The sequence below is a fragment of the Fringilla coelebs genome (assembly GCF_963513975.1).
Source record: "Fringilla coelebs genome assembly, chromosome: 5".
Classification (NCBI taxonomy): domain Eukaryota; kingdom Metazoa; phylum Chordata; class Aves; order Passeriformes; family Fringillidae; genus Fringilla; species Fringilla coelebs.
Window position 1 is genome coordinate 66,212,137 of NC_140033.1, and position 20,933 is coordinate 66,233,069.

A 20,933-nucleotide genomic window follows, 5' to 3' on the forward strand; every position below is an offset into this window, starting at 1 on the left:
AAGAGGCTGAAGATCAAAAGACATTAAGACTAGAAGAATAAAGACTGTTCTGAAAATTTCTAGAAGATATGAAAGTGATGAGAGAAACCTGGAGTCCACTGAATCAGCATTGTGTAAACAGCTCAGAATGTGTAATTTCTGTCCCAGACTTTACATACTCACAAGGACATGAAAAAAGATGCTGCATTCACAGCTCTGAGGGGCACAGGGGGACTAAGGAACCCAGACTCACCAAGATGACATGGAAGGACATAAAAAAGAAGACTCATAATTGGAACAACTGCAACTGCTCTGCCTTACAAATGCATGTTAAACTTTGCCCTTCCCTTTTCCCCCTGTGAGAAAATCATGGAAATAATGAAATAACTTCACAGGAAATGTGCCAAATCAGGCATTCTCATTTAAGAGCAAATTTTAATCTTCTCTTGTTTTCTCATTTCAAATAATGAAAAACTGTGTGATTAGAAATTTTATTTAGGGTATTAAAATTAACCTGTTGTTAGTCCTGTTCATTTATATAAAGGCCATGACCCCAAATGTACTGCAGTAAAATGACAGTCTTGAGGTAGACCTTAAAGAGCTTTGGATTGAGCCCAAGTATATGTATAGATCCAAAATAAAGCTACTTAAATAAGGATATGAGAATATGACAGAGCAGCACATCTCAGAATATTGAACATATTTGCTCAAGCATTTCTATTGCCATAAAATGATTTCTATTTCTATTGCTATTCCTGTAAAATGATTATAGGAAAAACATTTTCACACTCAGATTTCTGTATTTTCATCTAACTAAAAAATTAATAATAATAACTATGCTTTTATATACTGCTAAAGTAAAGTGTATCTACTCTGTAGGCAGCATGTTTATTGCTGAATATAAAAAATGATGGACAATGATGAAAGATTCTGATATTCTAGTATTGCCATATTTAAAGAATAGTCAGGAAACACTAAGCAGATGGGATAAAATTTATAGCACAGTGGGTCAAGGTTCAAGTGTGGAAGGAACCACAGACTTAACAGAGCAGGAGGAAAATACAAATCCTTTTTTTGCATATATATAGCAATGCTTTAGAGAAGGTTTCATTTTAGAGAAAACATTACCAGAACTCTTACATGAGACTTTCCTCATTTTGCAGTTATCTATACTGAGCCACAAATCAACATCTATCTCTCCCAGATTCTCTTACTTTATATTTACATTAAAAGTACTCAGCACCTGAAATTCAGTCAGTGACAAGAGCAAAGCTGGAAGGTGGCAGTATTTCCAATGAGCGTAGTACAAGTAGCATTTGCACATTATATCCTTCCAGAGCTTCATAAATCCTTGAAAGCACCCTAAAAAGCTGGAATATAGCATAGGAAGTATTTCTACATCTGCACACTTCAGCACTGATAAAAAAATATCTTTTCTGGTACTACTTTCTTTATTACTAAGATTAAAGTGTCAATCCAGATTTTGACTAGACTGAAAACCAAACAACTTATTGGGGAACACAGTGCACCCTTGTGCAGCATCACTCATGTGTGGTGCTACCACAACCCAGAAAACAATACTTCTATAGATACTTCCTATACCTGTGTACTCAGTAGCCAAAACTACATCAGCTTTCTTTGAATGAAAATGTAACAGCAATTTGACTAACTGAAAAGAGTGTGAATGAAAATCCCTGAGAATCTTGACATTTATTTGCTTCTTAAGATACAGCAGCACATACTTCAAATCCAAAAGGCAATTTCTCAAAACTTTTAAGTCAGAAGTAGTTTATGATAGGTACAAATCAGAGACAAAGTACTCCTTAGTGCTGGGGGAAAATCGAAATGTTGCTTGCTTTAAAATGTGAACAGAAGAAACTTAAGGAACTGCCTTAGGCAAAGATTTGTTGGTACATTGAGGAGACTACAAGCATGGGAGATGCTTAAGACATGCTGCATCCTGTTAATCAGAGAAGACTTTCAACACAATTTGTTCTGGGCTGTCCTCTGTCTCACCAGAAGACCAGTAATCTTGCCAAGTCTGATAAAGATGCAGGTGACTGTCACATTTTCCCCCTCACTGTCACTGTAAATCACCCAGTATATCATCTTAGTACACCCTTGTCTACTCCTTCTCCACTTAATTGACATTATTCTGAGCATTTATAAGCTGATTTTTATTCAAAAAAAATCATGGCCAGTAATTCTAGCCATTTTTCTGGAACTCTTCACTGATCTGTACTGACTTTTTGTCCCCTTTTTAGGCTTTTTGCTTGTTGGTGCTTCTTCCTATGATTTCTCTCACGCTCCTGACAACTCCTTCATGGATTTCTTTGCAGACAGTTTTTCTATTCTTTCTTATCCTGCAATCTTCTTAACCTTCTGCTTCCACTTCTACATCTTATCTTGGAGCAATGCTATCCAGCCTCCCAATTTAATTGTGTGATGACTTTTTTAAAATCTCACTCCTGGCCTGTCTCCTTCCATCAAATCTACACAAAAACACGTGTAGTGCCTAACATTTCCAGAGTGCTCACAAAACTTCTGCCCATTTTGGCAACAATTACCTGCTTACTTTGTTATTTCTTAACTTCAGTCTTTTTCTTTGCTTCCTGTAACAGTCAACCATCACTCTCTGCTACATTTTCACAAAAGCTTCCGTTCATTTATCACTTTCCTACTAACCCACTCTGTGTTACCATTGAAATTCTTGTCTGTGCCCTGAAGTTGTTTTATTTGGATTTCAGCTCACTCTTTCTTGACCTTCTCTGTTTCATCCCCTTTTATTCCCTACAGATATTTTACAAATCAAGTAAACCCAGATTCTCTGCTTACTGAATTCATTTTACCACCTACTTCTTTAGAAATGTCCATAACTCAAAAAGCAAAATTCAAAATCTTTCATGGTCCCAGTTAACTATTTCAGTCAAGTCCCAGAGGGCTAAAGCCCATCTTTCATTTCAGAAAATAGGAATAGAAGTACTGTAGAACAAGTTGGTCTTAACACAACTATTTATTGAAAACACATGTAAAGTTGATATGAAACTTGCAGAATGGGCTAAAGTAGGATGACAAATAAATAACTTTTGAAAATGCATTGACCTACTCTCAGATAATGCCTGAAACCTAACAGAACAATATAAATACACTGCAGTAACTTGATAAGCTGCTTTATGGGGGTTTCTCTTGGATTTCACTAACACGTCTGCTTTCAATTACACAGATGAAAAACAAAGAGCTTTAACATCTTGCTCTTCTCCTGATTGCAATAAAATGTCACTTCTGAAAATGGCCTCTTAAAACAAAACTCAACTAAAAACTAATTTAGAGGTAGCACTCATGTTTTAGAACTGGCAGTATGCGAGTTTTTGGGGGCAGACTTTATCTATGGTAACACACAAGAAAGCACAGATTCAGCCTTTTATGTGTCCTACCTCCACCCATATACTTCTTATAAATGTACTGTTATAAAAGCACATGTAAAAATCATAATCTTAAAATAAAACTCATTCCACAAAGTCAGTGGAACATTTTTTTTATTACAACAGTAAGCTTCCCCTGAATAGACATGCTTCCAGATGTTTAGTGAGTTAAAACCGAGCCTGTAGCACCAAGATGTGCCAAAGAGAGAGCTGCAGGATGAACTATTAATACACTGACTGGCATGGGGGTGGAATTAATCTTCTTCATTTTATGGTAGTTGATAGGTGTTAAATAATGCAATGTTTACAGTAAAGCAAAGTTGCATCCTGAAATGTTTTAAGGTTTGAAGATCCTTACTCTTGCAAAGAATGATGTACATACCCTATATTAATGTGCACTGGGCAGTTCTCCTGAAGGCAGTCCCTTCAGTTTCTTCAGAATGAAGACTTTATGAGCTACAGTTGATTTGATGATCCATTAGTAAGGAAAAGCAATTAAGAAAACTGATGGTAACAAATTCAGAAGAAAACTGTATTTCATAAATAAGCTATCCTAGCAACTTGGCAATTGTATCACTATAGCACCTAGGAGCTCCTCTTTGCTCCAAGGCCCCTCATTCCAGACCTGCAGGGGAGCACAGGCTCTGCCCCAAAGACTTCAACAACCTGACTTCACCATGTAACTACGTTATTTACCTCTAAAACACAGATTATTATTCAATATTCATTAATTATTTCACCCAAGCGAAGTCTACTCTTTAAGTGCTGATCTCCTAAGAAAGGATCCTCACCTGCTTTCAGACATTTAAATCTAATTTTATCCAGTGTACTGTTAAGTTTTAAGAAACAGAATTTCTCAGTCAAATTAGAGTATGGATTCTAATTTGGAAATCAAGCCCTGATATATATTTTACTGCTAATTTTTGTGTTAAAAAAAAACCTTAAAAAAAAACTGAGTTTATAGATCTAATGACATCCCAGTTTTCTAAAAACTGGGATGCAGTAACTAAGGTTAAATGTACAGAGGTTACAAAGTGAAATTATTCATGTTCTACAATAATGTTGAATGCTTAAAATTACTATGTGTGCTCACTGTGGCACATCAAAGCCACAGTTTTGTTGATGTACTCTGTTGTCTAAGGCAAAGTAGGAGCTATTTTGATTGGAGGTGAATGCTGGTCTTCTGACCATCTTATTCTGTCCTTCTTTAAAATGAGAGCTACAATTCTTTATCAAAGCAGGTATTTTGACAGATATCTGTGACAAGTGCTCTGCTATATGAAAATCCCAGACGCAAGACACTGTGACAGTAACAAATTATTTACTTCACTGGCTTTTGTCTGCCTAGGCCAGTGACCATGTGTTTCCAAGTACTTGCCCAGAGTGTAATGAAACCTCAATGGATCCCTTGGGGTTACTCTAATGGAAGAGTCACTTACCTGTTAGCTGTGATAAATTCATTATCACCATAGGACAAACAATTTCTTTGTCACCTCCTACAAATTAAGATTTGCATGAGATTTCTACAATGAATCAACAAGTTCGCATCCTCTCTTCGGACAGTACTAAGAGAGCAGGAGAAAAGTGTGCAGTGTGGAAAAGGAGTCATGGCTCGGATCCAGATCCCTGCTTTCAAAAGCAACCACATCACACGACACCATTCGTACACGCTCCACGTTTTGTCTCCAAAAAGCCCGCATCCTTTGCTGCTCTATTCCTCCCTCTCCTCTGGGATCCCACCGAACCGCTGGGGCAGTTTCCCGTGCTTTCGGCTGTGCCTGTGCCCGGCAGGTCAGAGCCGCCGCCGCTCTCGGACCCATCACTCCGCTGGGGACCGGGGGCACCGCGCCGCGGCCGCCCCGACATGTCGTGATTCCTGCGATATCCACCGAGCTGCGCTGGATCCCGGGTGGGGTGGGGGTGTCCGTCGGGCGAACCCACTCACCCTTTCCCCTCGGCACAGCCCAGCCCGTCCCGTCCGGCGGAGCCTGCCCGGGGGCAGCGGGACCGGCGGGGGCAGCGGCGGGGCCGGGGCACACCACGCCTTTCTGCTCGCTTGGACGTGGCAGCGGCGCTTTAAAGCCTGCCCGGGACGCGCAGGGACACGGGAGAGAAGGGGGCCCCATCCCCGGGAGCCCTCAGCGGGTCCCTCCCTGCCGCTCTTACCTTGTCCCCGGAGCCGAGGCAGCAGCGCCAGGAGCAGGAGCAGCCGCAGCGGCCGGGCCCCGCCGAGGGTGTCCATCGGCGGGGAGCGCTCCTCCGAGCGGGTCTCGGCTCTCCTCAGGCGTCCGGGGGCTCTCCTTTCCCGCTTGCTGCTGCTGCTGCTGCTGTCCCAGCCGCCTAAGACCGGTTGGAAAAGAGCTTGCAGGAACCCCCCGCTCGGTGGGCTTTACAAAGATTTAATTCAGTGCCTGCCCGCTTAATTATACAGCCTGCAAGTGCTCGGCAGGACAGAGCCGTGGCCGCAGCTGGGTGCACGGAGCCCGGTGCTGCTGATAGCCCGCCGCCCCCACACGCCCCGAGAGTGACTGCCCGCAGCTCGGCGAGCGGCAGATCCGCAGCCTGAACCTCGGCCCGCCGGGACTGATTCTGCGAAAGAGAAGTGCAGCGACTTCTCTCGTTTCCAAGTAGAGGAAAGCCACAAACAAAGGCAAGGCGAAGCAAAATAAAACAAAAGAAACCACCTAGCAGAGGTTTAACCGCTAAAGGGGAAATATTCAACACCCCCCTCCCCTTCTAGGTCTTTCCGTAGATTTTACCCCAATACAGATTTTGTCAATCAGATATGGCTTTTAAGAGGAGAGAGATTCTAGAATCTTTCAATGAAATTCAGTGGGGAAAATAAAAATCCTTCTTCCCTCCCCCTACTCTTAAGAAGTCAGGATGAGAATTTCAACCCCAATGAGGCAGCTCTGCTTTCTCACCCCTCCCTTCTTTTTCATCTTCTTTTTTTTTCTTTTTTTTTTTTAACCTCCTTATCTTATTTAAACAGGAACACAAACACTGATAAGTGGTCAAAGGACCTAGTTGGCAATGCTGTTCCTGAGATCTTTCAGATAATGAGAGGGATAATATTTGCAGGCAAATGGAGATGGTAACACACGGAAAGTTCAAACCCCCTGTATACTTTGCCCTCGATTTTACACAAACAAAGAGTTGGAAGTCATTGTGCGTTTGCTTGCAGGTTGTGCCACATGGACTCTGATTGGGCTATTCCTCTTGTAGCTACTCAATAATTCAACTTTTGAGTATCTCTCCTCAAAATATCCAAATGGAAAAAGGGTTTAAGGCAGTAAGTGTTGAATGTGTGTTTTCTTCCTCACCAAGTTATTTGTACTTTTCTAACACAAGAACATAAATACCACAAGGCCAAGAGTCCAACTACCTCAACAGCCTGTCTTCAGCCACAGCTGTAAAGTAGTGGAAGAGCATGAATAAGAAAAACACACCTGGTAATTGTCACAATTACTCTCCCAGCCTTCAGTTCCTTTGAGTTTGGAGCCTTTCCTCAGTGAAATGTGGTCTATGTGTACTTAGTAGCCCCCAGTGAATTCCTATTCCAGGTATTTATCATGTCTCCCCATGAGTTCTTGTAAAACTTTATCATCCAAAATACCCTCTGGCAACTGGTTTCACGGACTTACCAGTGACTGTGTGAAGGGCCATTTCCTTCTGTTCCTTTTGAGCCTGGTTCCAATGCCCTCCTGGTGCTGCCTCCCACACATGCTGCAGAAAGAGTTATCAAAGATCTGACCTCCATCCACACCCAAAATATCCACATTGCCTTGCTTTAATGCTGGGGGTTTTTGTTTGGTTTGTTGTTCAGGGTTTCTTTGGGGTTTTGTTTTGGTTTGTTTTTTTGTGTAGGTTTTTGGGGGTTTTTTGGTTGTTGTTTTGGGTTTTTTTTTTTGTTTGTTTGTTTGTTGGTTTGGTTTTGGGGGTTTTTTCTGGGTTTTTTTTTTGTTTGTTTGTTTGTTTTTGTTGTTGTTATTTTTGGTGGGGTTTTTTTGGGTTTGTTTTCTCCTCTCTGTTTTATTGGGAAGGGGCAGCTGGAAAAGAGGAAGAAGGATGGATGGCTGATTTTATTTTGGGGGGTGGGATTTCAATTGGGGGATTTTCTACATAAGCATGTCTATTTCTCTCTCTTCTTTAAATACCCTGACTCAGTTTAAAAGGATTTTACATCAGTTACAGTGAGACCTTGCCAGTGTTTCATTCCAACCTCCAAGCTACCACTTTTCATATATCAGACAGCTGGGAGAGACACCTCACAAAGATTACACCTTGTCTAAAATTCATGCCAGCTTACTGAACCAGAGGAATCCCCTCTGTAATAACTCTGGGTTCAGTTCAATATTGCCTTTTTTCACTCTACATTAAAACCTCCCCTAATTGATTAAAGGTGGATAGAAAGAACTTCACCCAGCATGCCTAAAACAGTGTAAAGTCATACATAATAGCCTGTCCACACATGGAGTTACCCTGATTAACACCATGTGTGGACATTTTTACTCCAGAGTAAGAATTCCTTGTTCCTGTTTAGTTTGCCACCACAAACTATACCAGAAATGAGGCAAATTTAAATAAAAGTTTAAGAAGTATTTCTAGAAAACATCATGGCTGTGGTCATCTGAAGGTCTGACAATAGGTTTTTCCTTGGTTTGGGGTGGGGGTTTTTCGCTTAATACACATTTCTACTATAAATTGGCACTCTCACCTACAGTCAGAGTGAGAGGCCTCGAGTACATGTGATTCCAATTACTGACCCCAAGCTTTGTAATGAGCTGAGCCATGCACTGCAGGCTCAATCCAGAGGTCCTGGGAGTCAGTGGAAAGCAAGGGCTTATGAGAGGCAACATTTTGCATAACCACATTTTTTTCCTTATATCTGTTTGTAAAAGCTGTGTAATCTTTTGTGTAGCTCTAAAACAAACAAATTCTTTAATGAGGATTTTGTTTCTACTTCAGAAGAATAAGAATCATTCGCAGAAGCTCAGATTAACGAGTAATGACAGCGTAACAAATCTCTGCACAAGTCATTTCCAAGGGTCCTGTTGAGAGTAGATACATGCAAACAGATTGACAAAGAATTTAGAATTATTTTATCAAATCCAGCCATCTATGGCAGCAGGTCCACAGCTCCCATTTGGCTCCTTAGGAATTCTTGAGATGGCCTGATAGTGTCTATAAGGGCATCAACCTCTGTCTAATGAACAAAGCTGACACGAAGTTCCAGCTGTTGTGTCTTCCAGCTCATCTCTTTTCCTGCAGCTCCCAAAGCCTGATTTTTTTACCACTCCACCTATCTGTCCCAGGAGTTGACTGAAAGAGAGCAATTTCATTTCCCTCTATCTTTCCTGTTTTCAGGAAGAATGTTGGAAGGAAGTTAATAGAACTCAGCTAGAAATTAAATCTAACTGTAGGTTTGTAACTGTAAAGGGAAACTCCTTGGGCCCTATGGCAAAAAATGAAGCTACATATTGTCTCTTGTTATGTGCTGCATTAAAGATGCATGAAAAGGCCTCTTTTCCTTCTTAATAGGAAGAATACATCACTGATTGGTACAGACACACAAGGATTAAGAGGATTCATGTGGATCTTACCATCTCCCGCTGTAAATTTAAGATCTCAAACTTTACAGTAGGTAAATCCATGGCTGTTGGAGAACAAATGACCACTCAGCTCCAAACACTAGTATAAGCATGGTACACCTGACATTCAGCTTCTTTCCTGCCTGGAACAGGAAAAGTAAAAGAAACTTAGCACAGTTTTGAGAGATGGATGCACAGTAATCCTTGGCTATTTTTTGAAGTGGCTACTGTCACTATAAACAATAATTGCTTGCTTATTTTGAATCACAATCAATGTAGTTTAGTTTGTAATAGCTCTCTGGGCTTGTATTCATGTTGAAGTTGTCACTTTGTGCATCACCACTGATCACCAAAGCCCCTTGGGTAGTATCACTTTATATGCACTTTCCATATCCTTGTCTGAGATTAATTTGGAATAAATCAGGGTGCAGGCACATCCCCATCCTCAAATCCCAAACTACAAAACATCCATACCAAATGGCTCCCAGCCTAGGTAAACAAAAGGAAATGGGAAGGCTGTGAGCCTCTGTGAGCCTGCAAGTCCAAAACCGCCCTTACAAGAAGGCCCACCCAGACACCACCACCAGGCTTGTTATAGCATCTTGTAGCTAAAGGCAGAGCTGGAATTCCTTCTAGGATAATTACTATGTCATTCATAACAACCCTAAATTTAGAGTGTTTTCTATATAAATTGTATTACACATCAATAGAAATACATAAGTAAGTCATATTATATATTTATATATGAATATGTATAATTACATGGATGCCAGTAGTCCAAGCTACTGTGCCATTTGCATATGCAAGAAATACAGATTCTTGTACCCAAAAAAGGGAATCTACCTGGGCTCTGTGTTTCAAATACCTAAAGACTGTCCGAAGAGGCTTGGCTTATCTTCAAGAGCTTTCCTTGTCACAGACAAAACCTCTTTTCACACTTTGCATGGGTCAGTTTAATATTCCGGGCTGAGACTCATAACCCTGAGTCCTCTTCCAATAACATTCCTTCTAAGCATGTTGAGGTTTTGCTCATTTTGGAGTTTGCATCCATTTTTTACAGGTTGCCTACATTTTCTTTTCTCTCCTGTCGGATTTAGGGAAATAGATACAGCTCTCTTGGACACTCAGAACACACACTGATTGTCCATTAATATGTGTGGGGACTGCTTCTAAGACAAGAGGGGAGTTTATCTGGGCATAAAGGAATGCTTTGATGATCCATGTCATTTCCCTTGTGGCATTATTTGTAGAATTCAGGAATAACTCAATCTGACATTCATAGGGCATTTCCTGCCTCTCCTTCTAGAGATGCATCCTCCCAGCCTCTCAGATCTCACTTCCCATAAATTTCCTCTCCCCTCCTAAACTTTCTCATGTCCCCACACACTGAACTAGCTGGATGTGTGGATCTGCAAGGTGTTTTCCATGACCTGAGCCCTAGGAAGGCTGGAATCCTTTGGATAAGCTGGAGAACAGTGTGAGTCATGCACAGGTAGGAGGGGACAACAGCATCTGCTTTAGACTCTGCTTGGAGCCTCCACAAATCCAACAACAGCAGGGATCAGTCACTGTTTTAGCTGCAGTCTAAATAAAATCTCATTATAAAGGGTGAGGAAAATCCATCAGTAAAGTAAATGGCTGTTCTGGTAAAGGCCATTTCCCCTCCTGATAACCCTGGTAAATCTGAACTCCATCCCTTGTCAAACAAAAGTAATATCTGAGTATGTGACCCAATGATCTTTGGGCACCAGAAAATATACAAATGAATATAAGACATTTCAGTCTTGAATGAATAAAATCCCAGAGTCAATTGTACCTACCAGCTTCAAACCAGGAGTAGTTTTCTATGTTTCCTTGTGGTCATGAAGACCTGCATCATTCAATGCTGTTTCTTCATTGTTTTATGAATTTCCTGTATTTTTACAAGTCTTTTTGCATAGTTCTAATAAACAAGAACCCATCCTACCCAACTGCAAGCAATTCCAGCTTGCCAGAAAATCTTTATCTTACCAGTAGAAACTGTGATTTAAGACAGTGTAATGTAAGCAGGCAGTCAGTGGAAAGAATATGAACACTGATAAAACTCTGCAAAAAATTCATGTGCACTCATTTCCTTCTTCTCCCCCAGCTTCACAGACAGCCTGTTTCTTTTCCTCAGGCTCAATTTCCTTATCAGAGGTTCTCAAACTTTATTTACTCATGTGCCATTTCTTTTAGACTTTACAGCCTTGGGCTGAATATCTTTGTCCCAGGAACCCAAGATCATTCTTGGTGGCCTGATTCTACAAACACACGTTAATAATACTATTTACAATGAGTGTGGCTTGAATTTACAAAATTCTGAGCAGTGGCTATGAGAGGGTACCTTAATAAACATGAATTTAAAAGTTATTGTAGTGCAGCAAACTGTTTAGAATAAAAAATATGATGAGCTTAGCATATTTTATGGCACAATTCCACAGAAACTGGTTGATACCTGGTGTGTGTGAAATTTGTACACACTGGGTTTTAATTGGAAGGGTGAATGGATCAGAAGATCTATGTACAGCTGCAAAATAAAAATACTGAATGAGCTTCATGTTCCATGCTGTGTGTGCCCTGTGGTTCTCAGTTTCATTTGTATGTACTCCAGCATTAGCCACAGCCTATGGGGATGAGGAGGCTGGCTCAGAGTCTTTGGAGAGCTATGGTATACTCTAACTTTTGGATAACATTGAGCTTTTCTGTCTGTCAGGGACTACTCTGTCATTCCTTTCTTAGCTCCTGGCCCAGCTCTGGAAGAAGAGTAAGCAACAAAGTTTAGGTTCTGGCTAAAAGAACTTGAGACAACTAACCTTTTCTTTTCCAGACTATCCTTTCATCACACTCTTATTTATTTTGACTTTGATCTCACAACTGTTCTTTCATATAGTCCTGGAGTTTGGGATTGGGTCATTGAGACATTCCTGCAAGAGGGAAGAACAGACCTTAAGTGAATGTATGAAAATAGGATGTGGCATTCAGACAGACAGCAGCAACTGACACCAAAAGAAGATAGAAAAAACATCCAGGTTGTTTACAAAAATGACCCCCCACACCCTGAAAGTCCTAAATATTTAGGAATTAATTATCCAGGAGAAATGTGGCCTGCATAACAGTAAGTTTGAGCAGATTTTAACACACATTCTGTTTCTAGTTCATTCTCTCTGGCTTCTGAGATATCTTTTGGCCAAATACTGGACCTCTTGGTGCCTCATGTTGTCTATAGGGATAACCTGATTTGTAAAATATTTTGAGATTCATAAAATTAAACAAGTTGCATAAGAATTAGTTGTTAGAAACTAGCAGCTTTAAGCCATTAGCTTCCCAAGATTGTGGCATGAAGTATTTTAGGCCAATTTTAATTTAACTTCTATTTCCCCTGTCTCAAAGCAGCATCCTATATAGTCTATATTACAGTAACATTAGTATTTAGCTCTCATATTTTCTCCAAACTTAGAAAGGTACAGACAGGCACATTTCCAGCTGAATAGCAGATACAGACATTTGCTGGATAGTTATTTGTATTTCTGAAATATTCCACAAGCACACAGGCTGTCATTATGAGGATCTAACTTGTGCATGTCAGTAATAGCTGCATTGCAAGTCAAAAAACAGGGTTCTTTCAAATAGGTGTATTTGGGGGCTATATAAATGGTACCTTACCTCTCCTGCAGCAAATAGGTGATGTGAAAAGCGCTTGCAGAATCATTTACATGTATCCAGAAAAAGAAATGCCTTTATTCATCTCCATTTATTAATATACTGTATTTAATAGCTCTGCTAAAGACAAGTGAAAGCTTGGCTCTATAGAAATCATTGGCAAAATTCCCACTGACTGCAGTGGGGCCAGTACTGTTAACTCTTCCCTACAAGGAAAATCCAGATTGCCTAGGAAGCTGGCCTGCCTCTGCTAAGACCTCAGTCCAGACTGCTTACAAGTTGAACTGACTTTGCAGAATTACGAAAGCTGTTATTCTTGAGAACTTGCCAGATCCTCAAGACAAAACTAGCATAATAAATTATCCCCAAACTTTTACCCTGGAGTAAAGCAAAACTTCTCATTTTATAAATGAAAGCACCTATGTAGACTTTCATATTCCAGTGGTTTCACTGGCAGTTTTACAGAAATTTTAAAAATTTATTATTATTATTTCCAAAAAGAAACCCATGCTTATTAAATGAAAACTGATGAAACATTCTACCTCCAAGTTAGACATCTCATTATAAATGCACTAAAATATATAAAATTTGTTGAAATATAAGTATATTGTTTTGTATCTTCTGAAACTATCAGAATTAAGGATGATTTATAGTCTGTGAGAAAAGACTAAGTGAATAGGGATTGTTCAGCCTGGAAAAGAGAAGGCTCTGGGATGACAGAATTGCCTCTTCCAGTACCTGAAGGGAGCCTAGAAGAAAGATGGAGAGAGACTGTTTACAAGGGCTTGGAGTGACAGGACAAAGGGAATGGTTTCAAACTGACAGAAAGTAGGTTTAGATTGGATATTAGGGATTGCTGTGAGGGTGGTGAGGCCTGGCACAGCTTGCCCAGAGAAACTGTGGCTGCCCCATCCCTGAAAGTGTTCAAGACCAGGTTGGACAGGGCTTGGAGCCACCTGGGAGAGTGGAAGGTGTCCCTGCCTGTGGCAGGGGGTGAAATGGGATGGGCTGTAATTCCCTTCCAACACAGGCATCCTATAATTTAAATACATGTTTATTTCAGACCATTTCCTACACCAAACCATTCAGTTTCCTTGTTCTCATCAAAATATAAAGATGACTGTGAACAGGAAAAAAACACAAGAATCTTAATTTAATGTGGAACAGAAAATTCAGCTACATTGTGAGAGTGCAACAAAACCCCTAAAAATCCAGCTGTGGAGAGCTCTCTCTATAAGTTATATGAGGATGGTCCATATTTGGAGTGCTCTGCTAAGCACACAGAATGCAGATCCATGTTAGTGGTCATTGACTAACTCTCTGTGCTCCCTTGCAAAGTGTTTGTAGCTGCTTTTCTTTTGGACTCTAAATTTTCACAGTAGATGTTCAAGTACTGTTGTTCTGATCATAGCTGGAAGAAATTGGTCTGTTTGCTCTGAAGCAGCAAAGCTAAGAATAGCTCTAACTTTGCAAAGAACTGCCACTGAAGAAACTGGTAATATTTCTGTTGGAGTGCTACAGGACTTGTTCTCATGGGATGGTATGTAGCCTGATTTCAATACAGCCAAACACTTCATCATTATTTAACAGGCTTATTAACTTCACTGGGATTACTCACACACCTTAATTTATATTTGCCCTTAAATTCTTTATTGAACTGGGTTATATAAAGCAAACTAAAAAAAAGTCCACTCATGTTTTTCATTTTCCAAACTGTATGTTAAGAACTGTAGTTTTTCACTATGATTTCTGAAGCCAGCATTTGCCAGACTCCATCACGGGTCAAAAGAATCTTTTTCACACCCATGCTGTTCATGCCTCCTTCTGTATTTTCTGACAGCTCACAGAATCTGACGTCCTTTTCACTTCACTGCCTGTCACAGTGAGATGTTTCCTTTCTTAGTAAAGCCAGCCTTACTAGAAATGTCTGTAAATTCTCTTCTGGTTTGCTGTTCTGTTTCTAGTAAAAAAAAAAAAAGTCATGCTGGAGTTTTCACTGCCAGATTTCTCTTCATTCCTCAACTGAGGAAGAGGACCCAAATAGTAATGTCAGCATTGCTTTCATATGTCAGTCATATGTAGATTTTCAAAAGAAAAGGAAAAAAGGAAATTTCCCCCTTATATTCTGAGTTTATTTATTCTGTGAAGAAGGCAATGACTGTTCTTTTTAAAGAGCTAGCAATCTTGGCATTCGGTTTTTCTTCAGAATTTACTTTCACAGAGAAGACACACAAGAATGTGTTTGTATGTCAGGCAAGTGTACCCCATATTTATTTTCTTCATGAGTGAAGACACAGGAGTAGGGACTTTCAGGAGATTACAGACAAACCCATTAACACATTATCTCAACCCCCTGGCTGTTCATTGTGTTTTAGCTAAAAGTGATCTCTTCCAGGCACGGTTCTACATAGCAGAATGACTCCTTTATTTGCTTATGTAGATTTTAGCTGGCCACTCCTAGAGGATCTAGCACTGTGAAGTGACATTTGTAAAACCAGACCCCTAGATATTGCCTTCATACAAACAGCAACTAGCAGTAGTAATAATCTATGAAATATTAATAAAAGCTAAAGAATTCATCTGTTCTCTCTTCCTACATTCCTGGGCTCCTGCTCATACAATATAATTAATATTTACCTTAGACATCAGATAAAATACTGGAGCTTTAAGCTGTCAGAGCTGCTAATACCTTCTCATCAGATGGATGGCTTTTGAGATGAAAGATTAACTAGAGATCTTTCCCGCTAGAAAGACAAGTTTGTTCTTAAGAGCACTGCCAGGATAGAAATGAGACTTAATTATGTGTGACACTCAAAAAGCCCTCACTATTTTACCAGCAGGATGGCAAGGTCAGAAAGTACTTATGAGAAAGATTTTATCACCCTTTATAATGCTTTCAGAATTATATTCTTTTTCAAGCTTATTGTGAATATTCACAGCATTTTCTAATGCCTACCTACACTGTGATGTTGCACATTGCCCTTGCAGTCAGACATATGATGAGAGAGGAATGTCAAAATACCTCTTCCTAAGATTTTTTAACTGGTAAGTCCTAGAGAAAACCTCTGTCCTGTCTATGAACAGTCATTTGTGAAGTTTCCATTTAAGACATGACTAAAGAACAAAAATTTGTACTTTTCTTCCAACTCAGGCTGATGTTTCATTATTTCATACTTGTTATTCTTTGGGGGTTTTACCCTTTCTTCCCCTTTACACTCATTTTCATGTTTGCTTTGGCTGTCATGGAACCACTGTATTCCATTGGTTACTCTCTGCTTTTGTGCCACACTGATTAATAAAGTCCCTTTAAAGTCCTTTGTTCTGTTTGAAGTTCTGCTTACAATCTTTGTTATTAACTGTCATGGTTTGACACTGGCCAAATGCAGGCACTCATGACAGCCACTTTCTTGTCCTCCCCTGCCACTGCTGGGCAGAGCAGAGGAAATAAATAAATAAATAAATAAATAAATAAATAAATAAATAAATGGTTCATGAGTTGAGATAAGGACTGGGAGAAAAACACTCCAAGGGCACAACAGGCTCTGCTTAGAGATATAAAGTGATTTTGTTACTAACAAAATCAGAGGTGGATGATGAGAAGTAAAATAAGACCTTAAAACACCTTTTCTTCCCCCCAGCCTCTCCCTTCTTCCCACAGACAGTGCAGGGAGACAGGGTGTGGGGGTTTTGGTCAGTTTGTCACCAAGGTTTTCTTCTGCTGCTCTAGGAGAGAAGTCCTTCTCCTCTGAGACCATGAGGTCCTTCCCACAGGAGTCTGCTCTCCATGAACTTCTCCAGAGTGGTTCCACCCTCATGAGCAGCAGTCCTCCCAAAACTGCTGTGCCATGGGTCACTCTGCCACAGGGTGCAGTGCTCCAAGGACAGCCTGGGAGCAGGGCCCCCTCTCTAGCCGGTCTCCCACTGGATCACAGCCTTCTCCAGACATCACCTGCTCTGCTGTGGGCACCTTCCCCAGGGCTGGGGGTGGATCTCTGCATCCCCCCTGGATCCCCATTCCCTGGGAGTGGATCTCTGCATCCCCCCTGGATCCCCATTCGCTGGGAGTGGATCTCTGCATGGCCCCTGGATCCCCATTCCCTGTGGGTGGATCTCTGCATGGCCCCTGGATCCCCATTCCCTGTGGGTGGATCTCTGCATCTCCTTGTGGATCCCCATGGGCTGGGGGTGGATCTCTGCATCCCCTGTGGATCCCCATTCCCTGTGGGTGGATCTCTGCATCCCCTGTGGATCCCCATTCCCTGGGAGTGGATCTCTGCATCCCCTGTGGATCCCCATTCCCTGTGAGTGGATCTCTGCATCCCCTGTGGATCCCACAGGCTGTGGGTGGATCTCTGCATCCCCTGTGGATCCCCAGGGCTGCAGGGGCTCAGCTGTTTCACCATGGTCTCACCACAGGCTGCAGAGGAATCTTGGCTCTGGCCCCTGGAGCAGCTCCTGCCCCTCCTTCTCCACTGACCTCGGTGTCTCCAGGTTGTTTCCCTCACACGTTCTCACCCCCTCCTCTTCTCTATCTGGAATTAACACTGCCCCACTCTCTTTGTTTTGATTTTCATCTCAAATACGTTATCACAGAGGCATTACCATCATCTCTAACTGGCCCAGCCTTGGCCAGCGGCAGTCCATCTTCAGAGCCATCAGAGATTGGCTCTACCAGACATGGGGGAAGCTTCCAGCAGCTTCTCACAGGAGCCTCCTCTGTGCCCCCCCACTACCAAAAACCAGGCTGAGCAAAACCAACACATAAACAGACACAGATGAGAAACATTCACATCAGCCTGCAGCAATTTTAAGCTCTGTATTATGAGCACTTGAGAACCAGAATGCACACACAGTGATCCCTCTCTATCTCTGTCTGTCCCACAGGACACTCTTCAAAATCTGGTTTTTCACGATTTATTTAGAATATAAGGAAGTTCTGAGGCAATGTGGGTTTGTTTGGCTTCCATTTTCATGTGTTTTCACTAAGTTTGGCTTTGGCATTCCTATGTGCCACCCAAGTTGTATTTTATTTGGAGGAATTTTCATGTTGCTCCTCTCTACTTCAGAGGACTCAGCAAAGAAATACATGTTTTGCACTTTGCAACAAGGAACTGGAACTGTCACTATAGCATTTGTAACTATGGTTAGATATTGAATTATCTAGGCACTGGTATTTTTCTTGAGAACACAATATGTGTTTTCTGGGACAAACACCACCACCTTCTCTTTTGACTCTAATGCCTATGGAAAGCACCTATAATTACTAGTGAAACACCACAAAAGTGCCAAGTTTGAGCACGTGTTTCTTTCCTTTTTTGTTTATTTATGTATCTATGCATACATTGTTATGCTGGCCTGGCTCTTAATTCAACATATGCCCAATTTCAGCTGAAAAGCTCAGGAGGTTAATGTTCAGTGTCTCCCAAAATGAAAAATTCTTGTTTAAAAGACCTTTTGTACACTTCAGGAAGTTACATGGTTTTGCCTTCTGACTCTTACATTCCAACTATCATTTCAGGGAAAGACTGAACAGATACTGAGTCTAAAAACTCATCCATGGCATGAACAAAAACAAAAGTGATATAATAACCAAAAATGCAATGGAAGCACAAATACCTCTATGTCAAGAATCTCAGTCTCATGGCTCATATAAATCCTCATGGCTCCACTCTTTTCATCAAAATTGTGACAATTTGCAACAGAAGAGGATTGCCAACTCTTGGGAAAAACAGGAGGTGCAGTATCCTATGAATTTCTATATGTAAGGCAGGAAGTTTATTAGTGTGTCCTCAAAGATAGTGTAGTTCATCTCTTTATTAAAAACAAGAAAGGGAAGGGAAGGGAAGGGAAGGGAAGGGAAGGGAAGGGAAGGGAAGGGAAGGGAAGGGAAGGGAAGGGAAGGGAAGGGAAGGGAAGGGAAGGGAAGGGAAGGGAAGGGAAGGGAAGGGAAGGGAAGGGAAGGGAAGGGAAGGGAAGGGAAGGGAAGGGAAGGGAAGGGAAGGGAAGGGAAGGGAAGGGAAGGGAAGGGAAGGGAAGGGAAGGGAAGGGAAGGGAAGGGAAGGGAAGGGAAGGCCTTTTAAAGTTTGAAACTTAGACTTGGAATACCACCGATCACTGTAAAGTCAGACCTTTGACACCTTATGGTATAAAGCACTACACTGAGATGTAACACTTAAAAATATTGACACTGCTTGTAAAATCATACATAGGACTTGAATTTAAAGTTGTTTCTGTTATTACATTTCCCATCTCCTTTTTTATGCTTTTTTTTTTCAGAGTAAAAATTTCTTACAGCCTCTGCTTCAAATACAAGAAAATCTGGTCCCAGATGTCACTAATTGGGAACAGGTTAGCAGAGAGATTTACAGAGAGATGCCTGAAGTTACAAATCATCATGTGGGATCTGACAACAGCCTGTTTCACTGGGCTGTTTCATTTCATTGTATGTTAATAAGCTTTAACCAGTACCACGCAAAGCACAGAGGACACATTTAAGCAGGGGAATTACATTAATATAGGTTCTTTCTAAAAGCTCTTAGTGTTTGTAACATACCAAGTACCATGTAAATATCTCTCTTCTAGCCAGGGATTCAGCATAAGCACAAACTGAAAATAGAAGTACATTATTCAGTGTCTTTTGTTTCTTAACATCTGACATTTAAAAACTAAATTTAAGGAGTTAAATGTCTTTCAGCAGATCACTAGTTAAAGAACATTTCAAAATTAATTTTTTCTAATAAACACATATTTGGAGAGGGAAGGAAGAGTAAAGGGAATTGCAGTTAGTTATGATGTACATTTGCTTTTGCTGCTGGAATCAGCAGGAAGGTTGCCATTAATTTCAAGGGTAGAAAGACTGAGCTAACTACAGTACAGTTGCACTAAATGAATAAACAGAAACACTTCCTGCCCACAGGATTAAAACACTGCTTTAAAACACAAATACTTAATTTGAAATCTAGTCTTTAAAAAATAAAATTATCAAATTACAAATAATCAAGACAGCTCTACACATTTACCTGCAAATTTAGTCCAGATACCAATGAAGTCACCTACCAATTCTCAAGACATTTCAACTGGTTGAAACTGCCAGATAGCACTCACTATTGGCCAATTATTTAACTTAGATATTAACACTTGTGTCCCATTAGAAATGTTTACTTCAAATTTATTTATAAGGCTTTTTTCCTACTATACAATAAAACAATGCAATTGCACATACAAATTCTGGCATGCTCCCAATGAGAGTATTTTGTGAGCCTTATTGTCCATTTTCCTGTGTTTCATGTTAGTCATTAGCCCTGGTGCTAATTGTAAGACAGAAAAACAGTGGGAGTTGTCTTTCATTTTCTTTTCATTGCTCAAATGGCTATATAAGAATTTGGGTCCATTAAAATATGCTGCAAAATTCTCCTTACCTCATAGGAAATAGGATCCAATCTAAGTTATGTGAAACATTTTCTGCTGTGGAGATTACTTTAATCATACTCTGCCCTTCAAATAAAATGAAAACTAGCAGGCAGTTAATATGCACACATATACTAATTAACCATATAATTATTATTTTAGCATGGCATTTGTTATTGTGTAAGTTCTTTTTCCTCTTCATTTCATGGTCAGTGACTATTAAGATCCACATTTGAATCATGCAATTGAAATACACTGGTTTTGAAAAGAAAAGTTTTAAATAGTGAGATCCCATTTTGGCTTTCGAGATCATTTTTTGCCACTAGATCCATAACTCGACATAATTATTCTGACAGGTAACACCAGAGACTCTGACTCCCTGACTCCCTTTCCTGTAAGAGAGGTCTTTGGCATACTACAATGTGTTGTGGAAGCCACTGGTCTTTATGGAAATTATATCCCTATGGCAGCATGAGCTTAGGAGAAGAGGAGATGGCACTTAAAATTAACTTTCACCAAAAAATCAAGTTTTTCCCTTAAAAGAAAATCAATGTAAATTTTTCACTTAGTGCAATCACAAGCTGCACCTGAATTCCAACATGGAGTCATCTTTGTGTTGTTTTAAAACTACTCTGTAATTTTTCTGTTCATTTAATCCCTGGTTTCTCTATTGGATTCATGAAAAGTCTCCAAATAGAAGAGCTCAGAAGGTTTAACAATGCATGTGAAATGGAGAAAAACAAACTGCCTCTTCTTGTAACAATTGCACAGAACATGCAAATAAGGACAGTAAGTTTTTTAGCAATCTTTCTTAGAGGATATTTCAGGGTCTCAAAGGAAGTGCCCCAAGCAC

At 40.5% G+C, this 20,933-nt stretch overlaps 1 protein-coding gene across 1 annotated transcript in view; it reads right to left on the reverse strand.

The window, feature by feature from the left end:
• Positions 1 to 5,643, reverse strand: part of FBLN1 (fibulin 1) — a gene marked incomplete at its 5' end in the record, with an annotated part of 74,569 nt that extends 68,926 nt beyond the window's left edge. The window contains one exon of the mRNA XM_084205847.1: positions 5,568 to 5,643. Within this exon, the coding sequence (XP_084061973.1) occupies positions 5,568 to 5,643 (76 nt within the window). The remainder of the gene's footprint in view (positions 1 to 5,567) is intronic.
• Between the last annotated feature and the right edge of the window lie 15,290 nt (positions 5,644 to 20,933).